Below are 17,598 nucleotides of genomic sequence, written 5' to 3' on the forward strand. Positions count from 1 at the left end.
AACACATCTCACGGAGCAGCAATCTCAAGTTCTCAACGACATGAGTAGTTTCACCAATCCAATTCAAGCGTCGACAACATACACCTTCACCGAAACTCGACCAAGTACTAGAATCGTCCGACGCGTGACTTCAATATTTCGACTAAAGGTGTTACACTAGTACGCCAAAATGATTTCTTCATGGACTAGCTGACGCCAGACCAATCATATATAGTTTAAATTCTGAAGGAATCTACAAAAATGCTTTGACAGGTCTAGAAATGGAAATATTTGTTCAACTATTTTGTGCAAAGTTATCAAACAAACCTTAAACTCAACTACTCGTAACAATTTTAGGTAACGTTGGGAGGGTGTCGAAGCTTTTGATCAACCAATTTAGGGCCAGTTTGGCCCGAGGTGATTTTTTGAAAATTTGTGTTTGCAGATTTAATTAGCAGCTGTTTCAAAAAATTTCATTTTACAACTTTCATAATCTATTTAAAAATTGCATTGGAGTTTGTAAACTTAGGAAATAAACTGATTCACCAAATACCTTAATCAGATTATTTGAGAATTTAAGTTTATAATCTATACAAAACTCGGGCCACACTCGGTCTAAAGTTGATCAATATTGAATCCAGTGTTTATCTGACAATGTGTTCATTACAGAAGTTTGATTCTAACTAAACAAGTGAATGTTTTCCCAAGGATTAATTGAATATGAATGAATTATTGACTGCAGTAAAGCAAAATGAAATTTAATCAATAATGATTGAATGAAAAAGCCAGCACAAGTAGCTGGTAGTCCCGGATACTAATACTAATTTTCCATGGTTGATACACGTTGAGTCCTCTTGACTCTGCTAGCCCAGGATTCTTCCTTTCGTGCCAAACGGCTGGTTGATCTTCGCTTCAACTCGAGAATCTGTTGTTTCCATTGCGAATTGGGTCCAACATTTCTCAGATCCTTCCTGAATTTGTAGGTAATACTCCTACAAGATGAACTGCATGAAGATAAATTCTCTGCCAAACCCAATTCATAATCGTACTCCTCACGCAACACAGGATCCGACAGCGTCTTGTATGCCTCATTCAGTTGAACAAACAACCGAGTCGACTCCTTCGTCAAGGTATCATCATCTCGATGATCGGCAACGTCCGGGTGGTACCGGAGGGCCATGCTTCTGTAAGCTCTCTTTATGTCATCCATGCTTGGATTACTATTGGGACTCAAACTAAGTACCTTGTAGAAGTTGGTTTTCGTCTCATTTTTTTTATCATAATTAGTGGCTCTGCATGCAACAGAAAACTTACTGTAACAAGTACGTGATGAGGATCTATAAGAGTGAAAAGGAATCTTAGTAGCAGCTGCGCTAGTGTTTAGGCTTGAGGTGGTCATCCAAGTAGTATTCATGGCTAATTAAGCTACCCCGATATTCTGAGTTTGGAATACGACGTCCTAAGAAACTGGGTTTCTGCTGTAATGTATAGAGCAGTGGATGCTTGTATAGACTCTACTGCTCTACAGATCAAATATATAGCAAGGATAAGGAAACGTGCAAAGAAGATGAATGAGGCCAGCGTTGAATTGAAAGGAAGAAAAACAATTGCGTTAACTCCTAAACCAAACGCGTTTCCTCCCTAATAAGCATCGACATATGATAATCGACTGTTCGTGATTGAGGTCGATTTTATAGTTTTCAATTGCACTATTGGCTGGTCTGCGTTGAACTATAAAGTGTTTTGCTATTGATTTAAATTCCGGTTTTTTGTATATCATAATTCGTCTTGCAATTAATATTGCGTAGATCAAATGTTGTCGATAATTTTTGACCTACCGTCCCTGTTAGGGATACCTCATAACGTTAGGTTACGGATCACCCAAAACCAAAAAGATCGAACAAATATTATGATTCCAACCTAGCAAGAGTATATTAAACAGCTTCCCTGAACTGTAGTTTAATTTCTTTAGAGTAGAGATAGTTTGATTCAAAGTGACAAGAAAAACCAATCGTCCAATCCCATGAATGTAATTAAATTTTGAGTGAAAATATTCAAACTATAATCACAAATTAATTCACAATAAACGTTCGTGACCATTCTTGAGAAAATTAAGTTCACGTCTGCAGCAAATAAGTGATTAGAAGAATCATGTTCGTCTTATGTCCTAAAGCTTAAGCATTTCCCGTTTGTGATATGCATTTTCAGGCAGTGAGATCTTCATGCGCCAGCGTGGGTGTTCTTTTGAATATGAGAGGTGCATGGTTTTGAACACAAGTCATGATTCGACGTTTGAGTTTCTGTATAGGTCTTGAAGTTTGAGTAACGTACACTGTTTAACTGTATGTTTGAAACCTTAATTAAACAGAAAAACTCAAACTCAGAGCTGGAGTGTCAGTCACCTGCTGGCTGCATCCACCACTGCTTTCTGTCTTGGCTATCCGCTATCCTTCCTTTGTTGTAGCTTCATCGCTCGTCCATATCATCACCATGCATGTATATGCCTGCCGAATTTTCCAGTCTTGGGAAGTTTTTTAAGTTAAGTCATTTCCTAACGCTCCTCTTACTCTACGATAATCCAAGCAGCAGCTCCCCGAGTCCGCTCGGAACCAGTCGATTCCTGAGCCGATCCCCCATCTATCATGATTCTTGTTATCTCCAATCCATTAAGGTATCCTGAAATGAAAAAAGGCCTGCTATGTTTAATGAGTCATGGTTGCAAGTAATCGTCCGTAAGCGTGATCAAAGCCGGCATAAGTTATTCACTATTTCTCATCTCAACTTGGTTAACTTCATTAGAAAAGTGCTCTGGGTTCGTTAATGCGTATACTGGGGACATCCTTAGTTCTGCAGACATCTTCAATGTATCCTATACGCTGAGGAGTGCAGGAATCTTTTTGAGATGAGCTAATATGTCGTAGCGAACAAAATCTCAAATAAAATAGCTTAGGTCCTTTTCCTTTGACCTATCCCTCTTATCCGCTTGAAAGACTACTTATTTTGCTAAAGAACTAGCTTGCCCATTGGCTGAGAGATTATCTAGCTATTTAGACTAAGGAGAGAGCTGGTCTTTCTGTTAGAAACGAGTTTTATGTTACGATAAATGTAATAAATCCTTCACTCTTGGGGATTAATTTTTGTTCCAATATAATTGACACCTTCAAAAACAAATTTGCATATTTGAGTTGTGTTTAGAATCTTTTCTGACAGGAAAATTTACCAGTGTAACTTAGAACTCCATATTCAATCTATGTGAAAAAAATACATGGATGATCAAATTAATTGTCAAAGTAAATATATCATGCATGCGATAGCACCAAGAGGACAGGGACCGGCAAAAACAATATTGCAGTCAATGCACAGTGAATACCTCTTGGCTTCTTCTTAGTGTATTCTTGTTGCTGTGCCCACGATCGATCTACAGCATTGAAACATCGATCTATTAATCTATACACATACAGATGCATGTACAAAGAAATCAAATTGTAGCTCAATTTCTTGCTACTGTTTCTAGAAACGGCAACAGCAGAAACCAATTGCGTTGGTGGTGTCAGCTTACAAAATGACAGAGGGAGACGCCTCCTGTCCATCCGAGGCCAGCAGAAACATACCAATTCAAGTCTTTGGATGCTTAGTGCTACCTCATTCATTCTATGATCTTGATCTAGCATGACGCTCAAAACCAGTGTTCTTAATGTAATAACCCTAAATTTCAAACATTTTAGTTTGATTTGGAATTCTATAAAATTTCGAATTTTATTAGAATGAACGTAATTGGTTGCGACGTTAGTAAACGAGAAAAGGAAACGTTCTCGGAACGTTTAAATTGAAAAACGTTACATTTCCGTAACGTTTATATCGACTTTTATTTCGTCGCTCGGTTGTGAAAACTTTCTTCATGGAAGTTGTAGAGCTCGTCGATACGAGTTCGTGGATATGTGACACGTTCGAAACGGACATCGTATGTAAAAGTTTTTAACGTCGGAAGTTAGTTTCCGATTTGGAAACTAATATAAATAGAACATTTATGAGATTAGGGTTTCCATAATTGGAAACCCTCTCTCTCCCATTCAGCCCGCCTCCCTCTCTCTTTCTCTCTCTCTCTCCCTCTCTCCCTCACGACACTCTCTCCCGAAACCATCGATCTCCCTCTCCGATCTCCGCCACCCCGCGTCCGTGAGCCACACCGCCGGCACTACGAGCGTCGCACGGCCTCCAGCAGTCGACCCCGAGGTCGACGCACTATCTCTCGCCGTCGTGGAGTCGCGTTGCACGTCACCGAGCCAAGACCGACTGTTTCGAGCTCGTCGGCGATTCTCCGGTGCTTCCACGGCGTGATAGAGGTAAGGGTTGTGAAATTGAATGGGTTGTGATGTTGTTGTGTTGATTTTGGGAGGTTTTTGTTGTGATTCGGAGGTAGATGGAGGAGAGGGATACCGCCGCCTAGAGGCGGCGCGTGAGGGAGTAGGGGGCAAGCTATGGGTGGTCGGAGACCGTGGGGAAGTAGAGGAGGAAGAGAGGGTGGTTTTGAAGGCGGCGGTGGCGTGATACGCGCCGTGGTTAGCCTCGGCGCGTGGGCCCCACGCGCGGCCCGCCGGAGGTGGCGCGTGTGCCACACGCGCCGCCACTTGCGGCGGTGTGAAAATGTTTTCCGATATGGGTATTTTGGTAATTTACTGTGTAACGGTAAATGTAAATGTAAATTTTATTTACTACGGTAAATGTAATTAAATTTTTACCTTCGGTAAATGTAATCATAAATTACTTTTAGTAAATGTAAAAAGTAATTTGTAAAAGGGTAATTTAGTAAATTTTATTTACTGAGTTGTATTTACATTTAAATCGTACGTATACGTACAGAAATACGTATTAATATTTATACGTACAGAAATATGTATTAATATTTATACATACAGAAATACGTATTAATATTTATACGTACAGAAATACGTATTATTATTTATACGTACAGAAATACGTATTTAATATTTATACGTACAGAAATACGTATTTAGTATTTATACGTACAAAAATACGTATATATTAATTATACGTACAGAAATACGTATTAATTGAGTATTGCACAGTAACCGTGAATAGTGAACCGTGAACAGTAATTTCGTAAAACCGAAAATTGCTGAACAGTAACCAATTAATACTGTTACGGCATTTAAAGGTTTACGAAACGATTCTAAATTCTTTTCTTATTCTTTTAAGGTGATCATTAATCGAGGAAAGGAATTATCATCGGGAATTGAGGATTTACGCTCGAGTCGATAAGGTGAGTAAAATCTCACTGAATTACGAATCTACCCTCGTGGTGATTCAACATTTTTGCAAGTGTGTTTATCAAATGAATTACAACATGTATATAATTTAGTGGACTACATATATACCGTATAATGGTAATAAGTACATATATATATATATAGTTCATTAAATTACGTACTGTTATTAATTCATTAACAATAGTCATTTCGGTGACGGAAAATTTTGCATGAGTATGTGATTTAAATGGTACAATATGATGTGAGAATATTGTACGTAATTCTTTAGGTGTTTATGAAATATGACATGTATAGGATATAGTGGACTATGTATATATTGTATAAATGGTAAATAAATACGAATATATATAGTTTGCTATATAATATACTGTTATGATTTGTATTGTGGTGATGTCGAGAAAGTTTTAAAACGTACAATATGATGAGTGATTATTGTACATGATTTTATCACGGTGAATGTTAAAAATTGTGATTTGTCTTCGGACGTGATGTGTGGTACAATATGATGTGAGATTATTGTACGTAATTTTAACATTGAGATTGTTAAAATGTTGATTTGTCTTCGGACGTGATTTGGTACAATATGATGTGAGATTATTGTACGTGTATGGCAAGTCGGAACCTAGCCTTTGGCCGGGCGAAAGTTACGATACAGTTAGAGCTCTAGTCTGTCTGCCTTAGTACTGCATGCGAGGTAACGGGTGGTTATCTGCTCATGGGTACTCGGTGTATTTTGGATGTTGGGTAGCGGGTGGCTATCCAATATCAACGGTGTATTACGAGAGGGGTAACAGATGTGTACCAGCGTTCTTGGTACCCGTATTATAAATGCATTGGGTAACCAGAAGGGTTACCTAATTTCCTCATGAACGTTTTATTTCATATTTCTTTGGGTCAACCAGATGGGCTGACGAGTGACTCATGAGGGCATTTATATTTGTTGTTTTGTGATCTTTCGTATATTTTGATATGCGAATTATATTTTGATTTTACTCATACGAGCTGTAAAGCTTACCGGGTTTGTGTTTACAATCCTGGTGCACCAATTCGATGGTGTAGTGGATGACTCCGCAGGTGTAGATTAGCGGGAATTGACGGACCGCTCAGAGGACTTGAAGTGATTTACCTCCAGCTTGTGTGAGGATTTTGTGAGACTATTTTGTAAGAGATTGTGAGGATTATTACATTCCAACTTACGTAATGTAAATTATAAATTTGGGTTGTAATAATTGGTTTTCTGAGTTGTATTGATAACTCAGTGATGATCCGCTGTGCACTTAAATGATTTCGATTTTATTGAGATTATTTTGTGTTTAACGACTTTAGAATTTTGAGTTTTTAAGCTCGAAATTTTGGGGTCGTTACACTTAATCATACTTCTGTTGTAAATGCCTTCGATACAGATATTAATTAACAATACACTCAAAAGACTAGTAATAATGAAGGCTAGCTAGGGTTTCATATTTGAATCCTATCCTATGCATACCAATTCAGTTGATAGATCATGAAGAAATGCACCACAATTGTTAATATGTTTTCCATCGATCTCTACATACACAAAAAGTGACCAGAATACATTTTTGACATTATCACTCATTGGATTATTGAATGATATTTGCTCTTACTAGGCATGTATCATAACCATATATATATATATATATAACTGTAGGGATGGAGAAAAGTTTAAGAACAAGTAGATATTGTAAGATCAAACAGTCTCAACTGATCACGTACGCGTACAAGCAGAAGATGTATATGTTAAATCAGCTCTTATATATGTAGTAGCCTAAAGCCCTAAACTGTAGAAATGACATTTTTCTTCAAATCTATTTGTGCATGTAATTCTGTATAGCTTAATTTTTAAATCTTTAGTTCGCCTATCAGTGCCAATAAGTAGATGGACGATTGCATGCATTTGATTCTCAATATTTTCTTTTTTTAAGTTCATCGTCAAGGAGTGCGATTAGATCACCGGCGGAGGCCCTTCAGGATATAAGGAAAGTCATTGATGGCTTCGGCTCTGCACGATGGCATGTCTGAGGTTAGTGATGCTTTTGGCACTGTTGGTTTAGGAAAGGTTTCTACTGCTGACTGGAGAGAAAATTGGGAGAGGAAGTTCGTAGTAAGATGCCTAATTGAGCTGCAGTCTAAGAAGTTGGATCTGGAGTATGATCTAAACTCTAAAGACTCCTTAGGGAGCTAGATGAGGCAGAAAGTGTCTCTTGAGGACATGTTCCGCTTGTGTTCTAGTGGTAGCCGTAGGAAACAAATTATGGTTGGATCTTGAGCTCGTACAAAACCTTAGTAGTGCAGGTTACTGGTTACTTTGTGCTCCTTAGGCCATCACAATCCACCCAAGTTAAGGGCTAAAAGGCTCTCATTTGCACTCTCAATCTCCAATCCCCTTAATTTAAGGGCCAAAATACATTGTTTTACCTCTTAACAATGCATTTTAGCCTTTTGACTGGAGAGAAAATATCATTTGTTTATTCAATAGTTTCCCACAATTTATCAACTACATTTAATTTTAATTTTTTATTAATGTAATTGATTTTAATTTTGATGATTAATACAATAAATTTAAAGTTTGATGATCAATACACTTAGTTTTATGTTTTATTGATTAGTACAATTAATTTTATTTTTTGTTGGTTAGTAAAATTAATTTTATGTTTTATTAATTAGTACAATTAATTTTAATTTTAATGATTAATACAATTAATTTTAATTATGATGATTGATACAATAAATTTTAATTGGTTAATACAATAATTTTAGTTTTTAGGATTAAAATTAGGAATGGAATAAAACATAATCTATGTATATATATATATGCATGGGAGGATTTTTAGGTGCGGACACCGTGTGGATTCGCATTTTCGGCGACGGCCACACTCCCCACTTTCCGACGGTCCCGTTTTTGCTTGTCAGAGCTCCATCGGCAACTCATGGCGGCCGAAATTGCAAAATTGTCAGAATCTGCCCAGAATCTTGAATTTTCCAGATTCCGACCGTCATGCGTCGCTGATAGAGCTCTGACCGGCACAGATGGAACCGTCTGGAGGTGGGGTGTGGTTGTCGTAGTCTGCCCGCCGTTGCGGCCTGTCGTCGCCAGAAACACCGAATCCACACTGTGCGGACGTCCGCACCGAAAGCGGCATGTATATATATGTATATATCAACCATATTTCTCTATTTGAATTAAAATATATAATAAAATTTCGAAACTAATTTCTTAATATGAATATAATTTATTTATTTATTTGAACTAAGAATCTAATACAAAATTATAATACTTACAGATATAATAACAACCTCAAATATTAAAATATTATTTAGGGCTAAAAATTTAGTCTTATAGGTTAGTGACGGTTAATGTCACATCAATAGATTAACTTTTTAAGCTTAAAATTTTAACCTGGAGGCTATTTTGGCATTTCTGATTGGAGATTGCTATATTAGGTTAGCTTTATGTGGGTTGTTTTAAAGGTTTCTAATAGTGAAGCAAATCTATCGTGTTCCTATGACGTGATCACTATATTCACTATGTTTTGTTAACCACATTCTCTACTACTGGATTGACACTTGGTTTTCTTCAAGAAAAAAGACTTCATCGTAGATATGGTCGTATAAATATCACTGTATACATATATATATATAGGACTTTTCAGGTGTGGAGGTCCGTACCCTTAGCTTAAAGTACGGATTTTCATTTTTTGTCAAATTTTTGATCGAGTTTTCACATCTCCACCATCTAGTCCTTAGGTAAAAACGTATAGATCACCTCTGTAAATTTTCAGCCAATTTGGTAATCGTTAAGTCACTCAAAACTGTATTTTTCTATTATACACATGAACGGTTCAAGTTCGGCATATTTAATCTGTTCATTGGTTTAACTTAGTTAGATACTTTAACGATTAGTAAATTTGCTGAAATTTTACAGAGATGATCTATACGTTATTACCTAAAGATTGGACGGTGGAGATGTGAAAACTCGATCGAAAAGTTGATAAAAATGAAAATTCGTACCCTAGATTTTAAGGTACGGGCCTCCGATATATATATATATATATATATATATATATATATATATATATATATACGAAAACGATCGAGAGAGAACGTCCGCACAGTGTTAGACGTTCCGAAGACGTACAACGACGGCGCGGATGGTGTCGGATGTGCTTCCCCCCTCCCGACGCTCCTGTCTTTGCTAGCTAGAGCTCCAGCACCGGCCGAAATCTGCAAATTTCTGTAAATTTCAAGTTTATGAGAAATTCATAGATTCCGGACCGATGGGGGCCGGCATTGGAGCTCTGGGCAACACAAATATGAGCGTCGGGAAGAGGGGAGCACGGTCGACACTATCCGCGCCGTCGTTGCGCATTGCTGATCCCCAGAATCGCCGACATCCGCATTTTAAGGAATGTGCGGACGTCCTCTTCCATAATCGGTATATATATATATATATATATACACACACACACGTTTTGTAAATTCAACATTTTGTAGAATTTGCCGCACGGCATTTGACAATACATTGACTACCAACAGCGAAAACAATGCAGTCAAACACCATATTCTGGCTTCTTCTTCCCTTTAATTTCTATTTTATACATCTGTATATAAAACTAAAACAAATGAATTGAATGGTTGTTTATTCTTGGATTGTAATAGTCGAAGCTCATAATGTTCTGTTGTTCCGGGGAGAGGCCGAAGTAGAAAACAACTGTTCATAGTGCGTTTACCAAGTGACAAGGATGAAAGGCTAGGCTAGCTGAAACACAAGTGTACCGCAATCACTTATATTAGGTCTCAACGTCTCATGCTCTTAGCATGTAGAATCAAGTCCAAAACTCGCGTGGTGATTTGGTAGTCGATCCACTTGAGGGTCATTCCATCACCACCTCCAAGTGAAGGAGCAAATTTGTTGCTAAACCAATTTGATAAATTGCTTTTACAATTCTGAATTATTCAATGTTGTTTGTTGCACAACTTCAGTTTGATGACACGGATTGCAACTCTTGAGCAACATCCTAGTTTGTAAATGCGTTAGAAACCCATGTACCTTGCAAGAAAGTGCAAATTTTCAATTCTCCTACTTGATCTACTAATTTACGCAATGTATCATAATGGTACTAAATCGCTTGCTGAGAAGCCTCTCTAGTGTCATTGTAAAGGCTGCAAGTGCTGAATGTTACCATCATAACCATATATGGTCCATAATACTTACAAGGAGATACTAGAATGAGTAAAGTGTTGTGTTCATAACAATCGAAAAGGGACCAAAAATTTAAGAACAGGTAGAATCCACTAACATATTAGAAAACCATGTCCAACCATCAAACAGGTCTACAGTGACCAAACAGACCATATGTTAAAAACTACTACTGCAGTAACATCCCGAATAGAATAAATCTGAACAGAACTGACTCCGCAATGCTAAAATGAACATCACAAGTCATCACTCTATGCCCTCAAAATTGTGCTACATACCACATTCGCTCAGAAATAAGGCATCAACGCAACAAGAAGCCCCAGAAATAGGGTAACCAAACTGAAAAGCACAGCAGAAGCAGAGCTAGCTGGAGCTGCTGCAGGTGTTACCGCATTCCCTCCTGCAGCAGCTGATTCAGGTGCAGCAGCAACTGAAGTTGTTGGAGCAGATTGAGGCGAAAGAGTTGCAACTGTCAAACAGAAAATCTTAATAGTAACCCTCTCTCATTTGTAATAGAAAACTGCTAATCAAACATTAGTACACATCACTATTCAGCACACAATTTAAGCATAGATTCATAGAGAACATGTGCTAAATAATCAAACATTGTCTTCTTCCATAAACTCCACTTTACAATATAACATCAGATTACATGCATTGCGTGCGTTGGACAGTTTATAACATAAAAACTAATCCAAACATGGATCGATGGTAATTTAGAAGTGATGTATTGTATCAGATAAAACCCATCCACGAAATCAGAAAATTGCAGAAACCAAAACTTTTAAAGAAAAAATTTTTGAAGCGGGCAAATGGTAATTTAAAAGTGATGCATTGTATAAGATAAAAACAATCATCGACAAAATCATTTAAAAACATATTTTAAGTGGACATATGGTAATTAAGAAGTGATACATTGAATCAGATAAAAACAATCTAAGAAAGCAGGAAATAATAGAAATCAAAATTATTGTGAAGGAAACATGTTTGAACCTTGTGCATGAGCATCCACTCAGGCTGCATGAGGTGAGATCTATGAATCTCAACACAAGCAAAATAAGGAAGATATGAAACATGACAGATGACTTGATCATGAACAAGCTAATGATTGAAAGCAAAAGATTTTCCAAAAAGAAAACAATGTTGTATGTGGTAATACTGAAATCAAAATTTATCTTCCAAATTTGAAGAAAAATATAAAAAATGATATCAAACACTTTTTTTCAAATCTGAAACCCAAATGAAATGATACAGAAATTAGGAAAATAAAAAATCAGAATCATTAGTGCATTTCAAACTTCTATACCCATCAGATCTCCAAATAATTTGTGCGATTCAAATACCGCCAATTGACAACATCGGTTGTGAGCACATTACAAGTTTATGCCCCATACTTTCTAACTTTAAATGAAAATATAAAAAAAATTCAACAACTTCATGAAGACAGGGTGTTGTATTCTACCAGATAAGGCAACATCCAGAAGCAAAATCCCTTACAGGCATGCAATACTTTAATCTGAACTAGATTCACACTAACAACACAAACAAAAACCAAGAGTAAACTAAGATTATAAGAATTAGAACATACCAGGAGCACCAGCAGGAGCAACACTTACTGCAACCCAAAATAAGATGGAGTAAAAAACCTTAAGCCTCAAATCTCAGGAAAAAAATATATTTAAAAAACAAACAGAGTAAGTGGAGAACTGACATCCACAGTTGGCGGCAGAAGGGGCGGAGACTTTGCAGGCGGCGGGGAGAGACATGGCCTTAGTCATGTTGAGAGTGATGCCCATCTGAGCGCTGCTCTTGAAAGCCTCACAGAGACAAGCGGCGTCAGCCTTGAGCACAGTCTTGAGTCCAGTGCAGCAAGTCCCTTCAGGCTTCTGGGTCTTGCTGTCGTTGGAAACAAACGACAGGCAGTCGGCCATGTTGAGGATCAAAGAGGAGCAGTCCACCGCCGGGGCAGGGGCGGCAGGTGGGGAGGCGCAGTGGCCGCCGCAGATGGCGAGGAGGAGCAGAGTGAGGGAAAGGGTGAGTGTTGATGAGGGTGCCATTCTCTTTCCTTTTTGCTGTTGTTGAGGTTTTTGAGAAAATGGGGTTGTGGGTAGTGGTGAGAGGGGGAGAGAGGAGGTGGGTTGGGTTTATATAGAGGAAATAAGCAAGTGAGAATGGAGGGTGGCCCTGGTTTTGGGGTTTAGCAGAGAGAGAGAGAGAGAGAGAGAGAGAGAGAGAGATTAAGAGAGTAAAGTATGGATGGAGAGTGGGAGTGGGATTGTGTACGTGTCTTTCGTCCCCTGTTAAACTAAACTTCTTTTGTTTGGTTGAGAGAGAGAGAGAGTCGGGGATAAATTCAATTTGAGGTCAATTCTACTTGGGTGTATTGATGAAGTAAATCTTTTTACGGAAGTAGATAAGATCAAAACGAGAATCAAAAGGAAAAAACTAGAAGAAAGGGAAATGGAACTTGTATTCTCATTCATGAGGGGTGTGACAAAGGTAAGTGATGCTGATTGAAATCATCATTATGACTGTGTAGTAACGTATTCCGTAATCACCTCCTATCACGAAAATTGATTTGTGCTGTGAATGCACATAATGTGTTTTTGCTATTTAAGGGCATGTTAAACTTTTGTAATTGAAGAATAAAACAATGGAATCAGGGTTTGTATTCAATTTGCACATCGTCATGTACCTGCGGTATTTTGTTTTTTGTTTTTTGTTTTTTATTGGATTGGCATAACTAGAAAGTTCGCACTGTCATATGTTATAAAACAAGGAAGTTGAGATTACATAACAAATCACATGACATAAACCAAAAGATATGTTACAAACCCACAGAAGTGACTTATTCCTCGACTAGTTTTCTCTTCAGAAATCAAGATCCATGAGGAACCTATTTTCCATGGTCCTTGTAGCACTGAGATGTCCGGTGGTCACCATACATGAAACAACTACCACATATCCAGAAATCAGCGCGCCTAGCATCTTGGTTACAGCAGCGCCCCGAAAACAAACGATCACAAACCTTACAAACTATGCCACAGCTGCTAACACTCACGATTGCATTCTCTGGGATAAATATCTGGTACGGGCAGCGAAGTGGACTGTGTTCATCCACCAAGGAACAAATCATACATGGATCTGTTTGCAAATCAGTTAAGAAACAACGATAATAATGACTATGGCATACTGAAGAAATTTTTATGTGCTACTGTAACACCACGTGACAATACTGAGTGATCTATCATTCTAATTATAATTTAACACGTAAAATTTAATTAGAACAATTATATTTTAGCTATTTTGTTAAAAACTATTTTAGATTTCTTTCTAAAACTCTAAACTATAAATTCTAAACCTTAAACCCTATACACTAAACCCTAAACCCTAAATCATAAACCCTATACCTTATACCCTAAACCCTAAACCCTAAACACTATACCCTAAATCATATACCTATACCTAAACCCTATACCCTATACACTATATTAGGGCTCGTCAACGGGTCGAGGCTTAGTACATTCAAATAAGTGACGGGCCGGGGAGGGTTTGGTATTTTCATAAATATGAAGATCCAAACCCGCCCACTTAAAGCGGGCATTCTAGGCTTTTGCAGGCCAGGGCTTGCGGGATTGTATAAAAAAACATAATACTCTAATTTAAGGGTTTGAAACAATAAAAGAATTATTAGAAAACATTTTTTAAAAAGTCACAAATAAATTATAGTTTCGAGATATTATCGATCGACACCAGTAGATGTGATCAATATATATATTTAGGAACCCTGTTAAATTTCATCTGTTTTAAACATGGTTTGACCGTCCGTACCTACGGTCACGGTCAACCAAAAAAGAGGCGTTTTAACATAATAAAACCTCATTAACCAGAGCTTTGCTAAATGGGTTTTCTCGTTCCGACCACGCATGATCGGTGAAAAAAATTAGGTGATTTTCAAATATGTAAACATCTTTCCACATTTGCATCTTAGTAATGAGTTCCCCCTTAGGACATATTAGTGTTGTTTTTGGTTTACAGGAAATTCCGACGGTCAAACAAGGTCCGAATTGGATAAAATTTTTAAATGGTCACTAAATATATATACCGATCACATCGGATGGTGTCGATTGATTTCAAGATGTTTCTTTCATATAGTCGCTTCATAATACGATAGTTTTATTATAAACCTAATATAAAGGTTATGATACATTAGTGTACACTTCGGCAATCAATAACTCTAGTTCGAAATATGATCGATCGACACCAGCAGATGGGATCAATATATATATTTAGGGAACCCATAAAAATTTCGTTCACTTTAGACATGGTTTGACCGTTCGTACCAACGGTCAACTAAAAAAATGTGTTTTAACATATTGAAACGTCATTGACCGGGGCTTTGCCAAATGGGTTTCCTTGGTGTGACTGCACACAATCAGTGACAAAAATTAGGTGATTTTCAGATATACAAACAGTTTTCGGTGTTCACATTTTGGTAATGTGTCTTCGTTTATGACATATTAGTGTTATTTTCAGTTTATCAGAAATTTCGACGGTCAGACGAGATCCGAATTAGATGCAATTTTTACAGGGTCACTAAATATATATACCAATCATATCGAATGGTGTTGATCGATCCCAATAAGTTTCCTTCATATAGTTGCTTCATAATGCGATAGTTTTATTCTAAATCTAATAAAATATGTATGTATAATATTTTATTATTTCACGGACTTTAACAGGCCGGGCCTTGCGAGCTTTTGGCGGGCCGGGCCGGGTTTCACATCTCTAATTTAAGCCCGACCCTCTACCCTTGGAAGCATGCTTTGACTGGCTTTCTCGCAGACCTGATCGAGTAAAAGTAATCGGGCATGCGGGTCTCTGCGGGCTAAATGATGAGGCCTACCCTATACCCTAAATCATAAACTCTATACCTTAAACCATAAACCCTAAACCTTAAACCCTAAACCTTAAACCCTAAACCTTAAACCCTATACCCGAAACCCTAAATCATAAACCATAAACCATAAACCATAAATCATCAATATCCATGAATGTCATTTCACAAATAATAAAAATATGTTAGATTATAATTTTGGTGTAATAAATCCACGTGTCAAAATATAATAAGTAAGAGTACCACTAAGCACAATGGTCTAAATAACGGTTATCGGCATCGTATCGGTTTTGTAAAATAAGGATATAACGGGGATGTATCAAGATATATCGGATTATATCGGATTTATCGTTTTTGCTAATTTTTAATTAAATTTAATATAATTATAAAAATATACATCAAAATATACCAAATAAACTTGAGAAATTAAAACTTATAGAAGTATATCTACTAAATAAACTTCATAAAAAAATATTTGATTATTTTGACAATTAAAATACATGAATAATATTAATTAATAAAAATAAAGGTGATCATTCATCATAAACTCTCTCGTCATTGAATGTTATCAACGAAATTTTCATTTTTTAAAATTATTTTTTCAAAACGACGTGATTTTAAAAAAAATATTTTAAAAAAAGGCACCGATATATCGGGTCAAACAAAGATGATCATTCATCATAAACGCTCTCGTCATTGAATGTTATCAACAAAATTTTCATTTTCTTTAAATTATTTTTTCAAAACGACGTGGTTTTAAAAAAATATTTTAAAAAAAGGGCACCGATATATCGGGTCAAACTCGGTTTGACCCGATATATCGTCATTTGACTTGATTTTTCGGATTGACCGATATAATAGACCGATAAGCAACTTATCGTATCGTTTTCTTAATATTAGGGATATATCAGGGATATATCGAGGATATATCGGGATATTTAGAACATTGACTAAGCATTGTCACGTGGTACTACGGTAGTATATAGAAATTTCTCTATTGTATAATCTAGTTTAACTCCATTCATATAACACACATTTACACGTCACAATATGCCATTGAGATCCAAAATCAATCATAGTAATTACTATATATATAGATTTTCGAAAAACATTAATTTGGGGTAGAAGAACCCCCAAACTGTTTTTGGAGCTGAATAAAAATCAAAAGCATACCAGGAATTACGTCATTAATTATCGGAAGAGGGGGAAGTGGGTTATAAGTGATACGGCGCTTTGGTCCTTGAGGAAGAGAAACTGTGCACGTACACAGGTAAATGTTAGAAACCAACTACGCACATAAACATGATTCCCAAAGCCAAATTGAGTTGAATTAACTTACCAGCAAAAACATCGTCGTCATCCTCCTCGGTAGAATCGTAACGAGGAAACCCAATAAATGGAAGCGCTGTGATTGTCCAGAACATTTTGAGGTTCTGGTGGAAAAAAAACAGAATGGTTGACATTGAAATTAATCGGAATTAATTGATCACAAAACCTAAAATTGGTTTGAATAGGCTAAGAACAATACTTACCACGAGGCTCCTGGATTCAAGATAATCCGATGACTTCAACACCTCCATACCCTTTTTCTCTCTCGCAGATTCGCTCATTGATTTTTTCTCGCTGAATGATTCGATTCTGGTATTTTGTTCATATTGCCTTAATCAACTGTGGTTGGTCTGGCAGCTGGTTCGGATAATTGATCGAGGTTGTTTGCATTTAGGGTTCAATCTTCTTCTAGTGGTTCGCGATGCAAATAGTTTTTTTTTAAATAGTTTTTTTTCTTATAGTAATAGTATTAACACTTGAGCCGGTCCAACAAGGTTGTTTGTGATTGATTTATTTGAGTTTGATCAGTTTGCACAATTTACTATAGCAGACCATCGAGTGTGACTCAATTTGGTGCTTAAATTAGGATGTGATACTTGTTAGGCTCTTATCAAACGAGATTTGGAAGTCTGATTATATTTCATAAATGTCCATTTTGTGTTATTAGTATTGGTGCGGTAATTCATTGGTCTACGCTTTAAAAATAATCTCTACTACTATAAAACGAACAATTAAAGCTTTACACCAATTTGTGAACTACTAATTTTACCCTTCTCTAATTGTATCCTCACATACAGATATAAAGATAATTATGTAAAATACAAATATTTTACCAATGTGTTTTACCAAAATTATAATTCATAGGAAACAAAATTACATAAAAGAAT

At 36.8% G+C, this 17,598-nt stretch overlaps 2 protein-coding genes across 2 annotated transcripts; both read right to left on the bottom strand.

Annotated features, from left to right (window-relative positions):
• Positions 1-799: 799 nt before the first annotated feature.
• Positions 800-1,189, bottom strand: LOC126795746 (chaperone protein dnaJ 20, chloroplastic-like). Its single transcript, XM_050522513.1, has one exon. The coding sequence runs from the start codon at positions 1,187-1,189 to the stop codon at positions 800-802; it is 390 nt and encodes a 129-aa protein (XP_050378470.1).
• A 9,229-nt stretch (positions 1,190-10,418) lies between these two features.
• Positions 10,419-12,665, bottom strand: LOC126794263 (non-specific lipid transfer protein GPI-anchored 31-like). The gene is made up of 3 exons (XM_050520927.1): positions 12,197-12,665; positions 12,074-12,100; positions 10,419-10,954 (listed from the first exon to the last, which is right to left on the bottom strand). The coding sequence occupies exons 1-3, from the start codon at positions 12,540-12,542 to the stop codon at positions 10,773-10,775; spliced, it is 555 nt and encodes a 184-aa protein (XP_050376884.1). The 5' UTR covers positions 12,543-12,665; the 3' UTR covers positions 10,419-10,772.
• Between the last annotated feature and the right edge of the window lie 4,933 nt (positions 12,666-17,598).

The sequence above is a fragment of the Argentina anserina genome, chromosome 5 (assembly GCF_933775445.1).
Source record: "Argentina anserina chromosome 5, drPotAnse1.1, whole genome shotgun sequence".
NCBI lineage: Eukaryota > Viridiplantae > Streptophyta > Magnoliopsida > Rosales > Rosaceae > Argentina > Argentina anserina.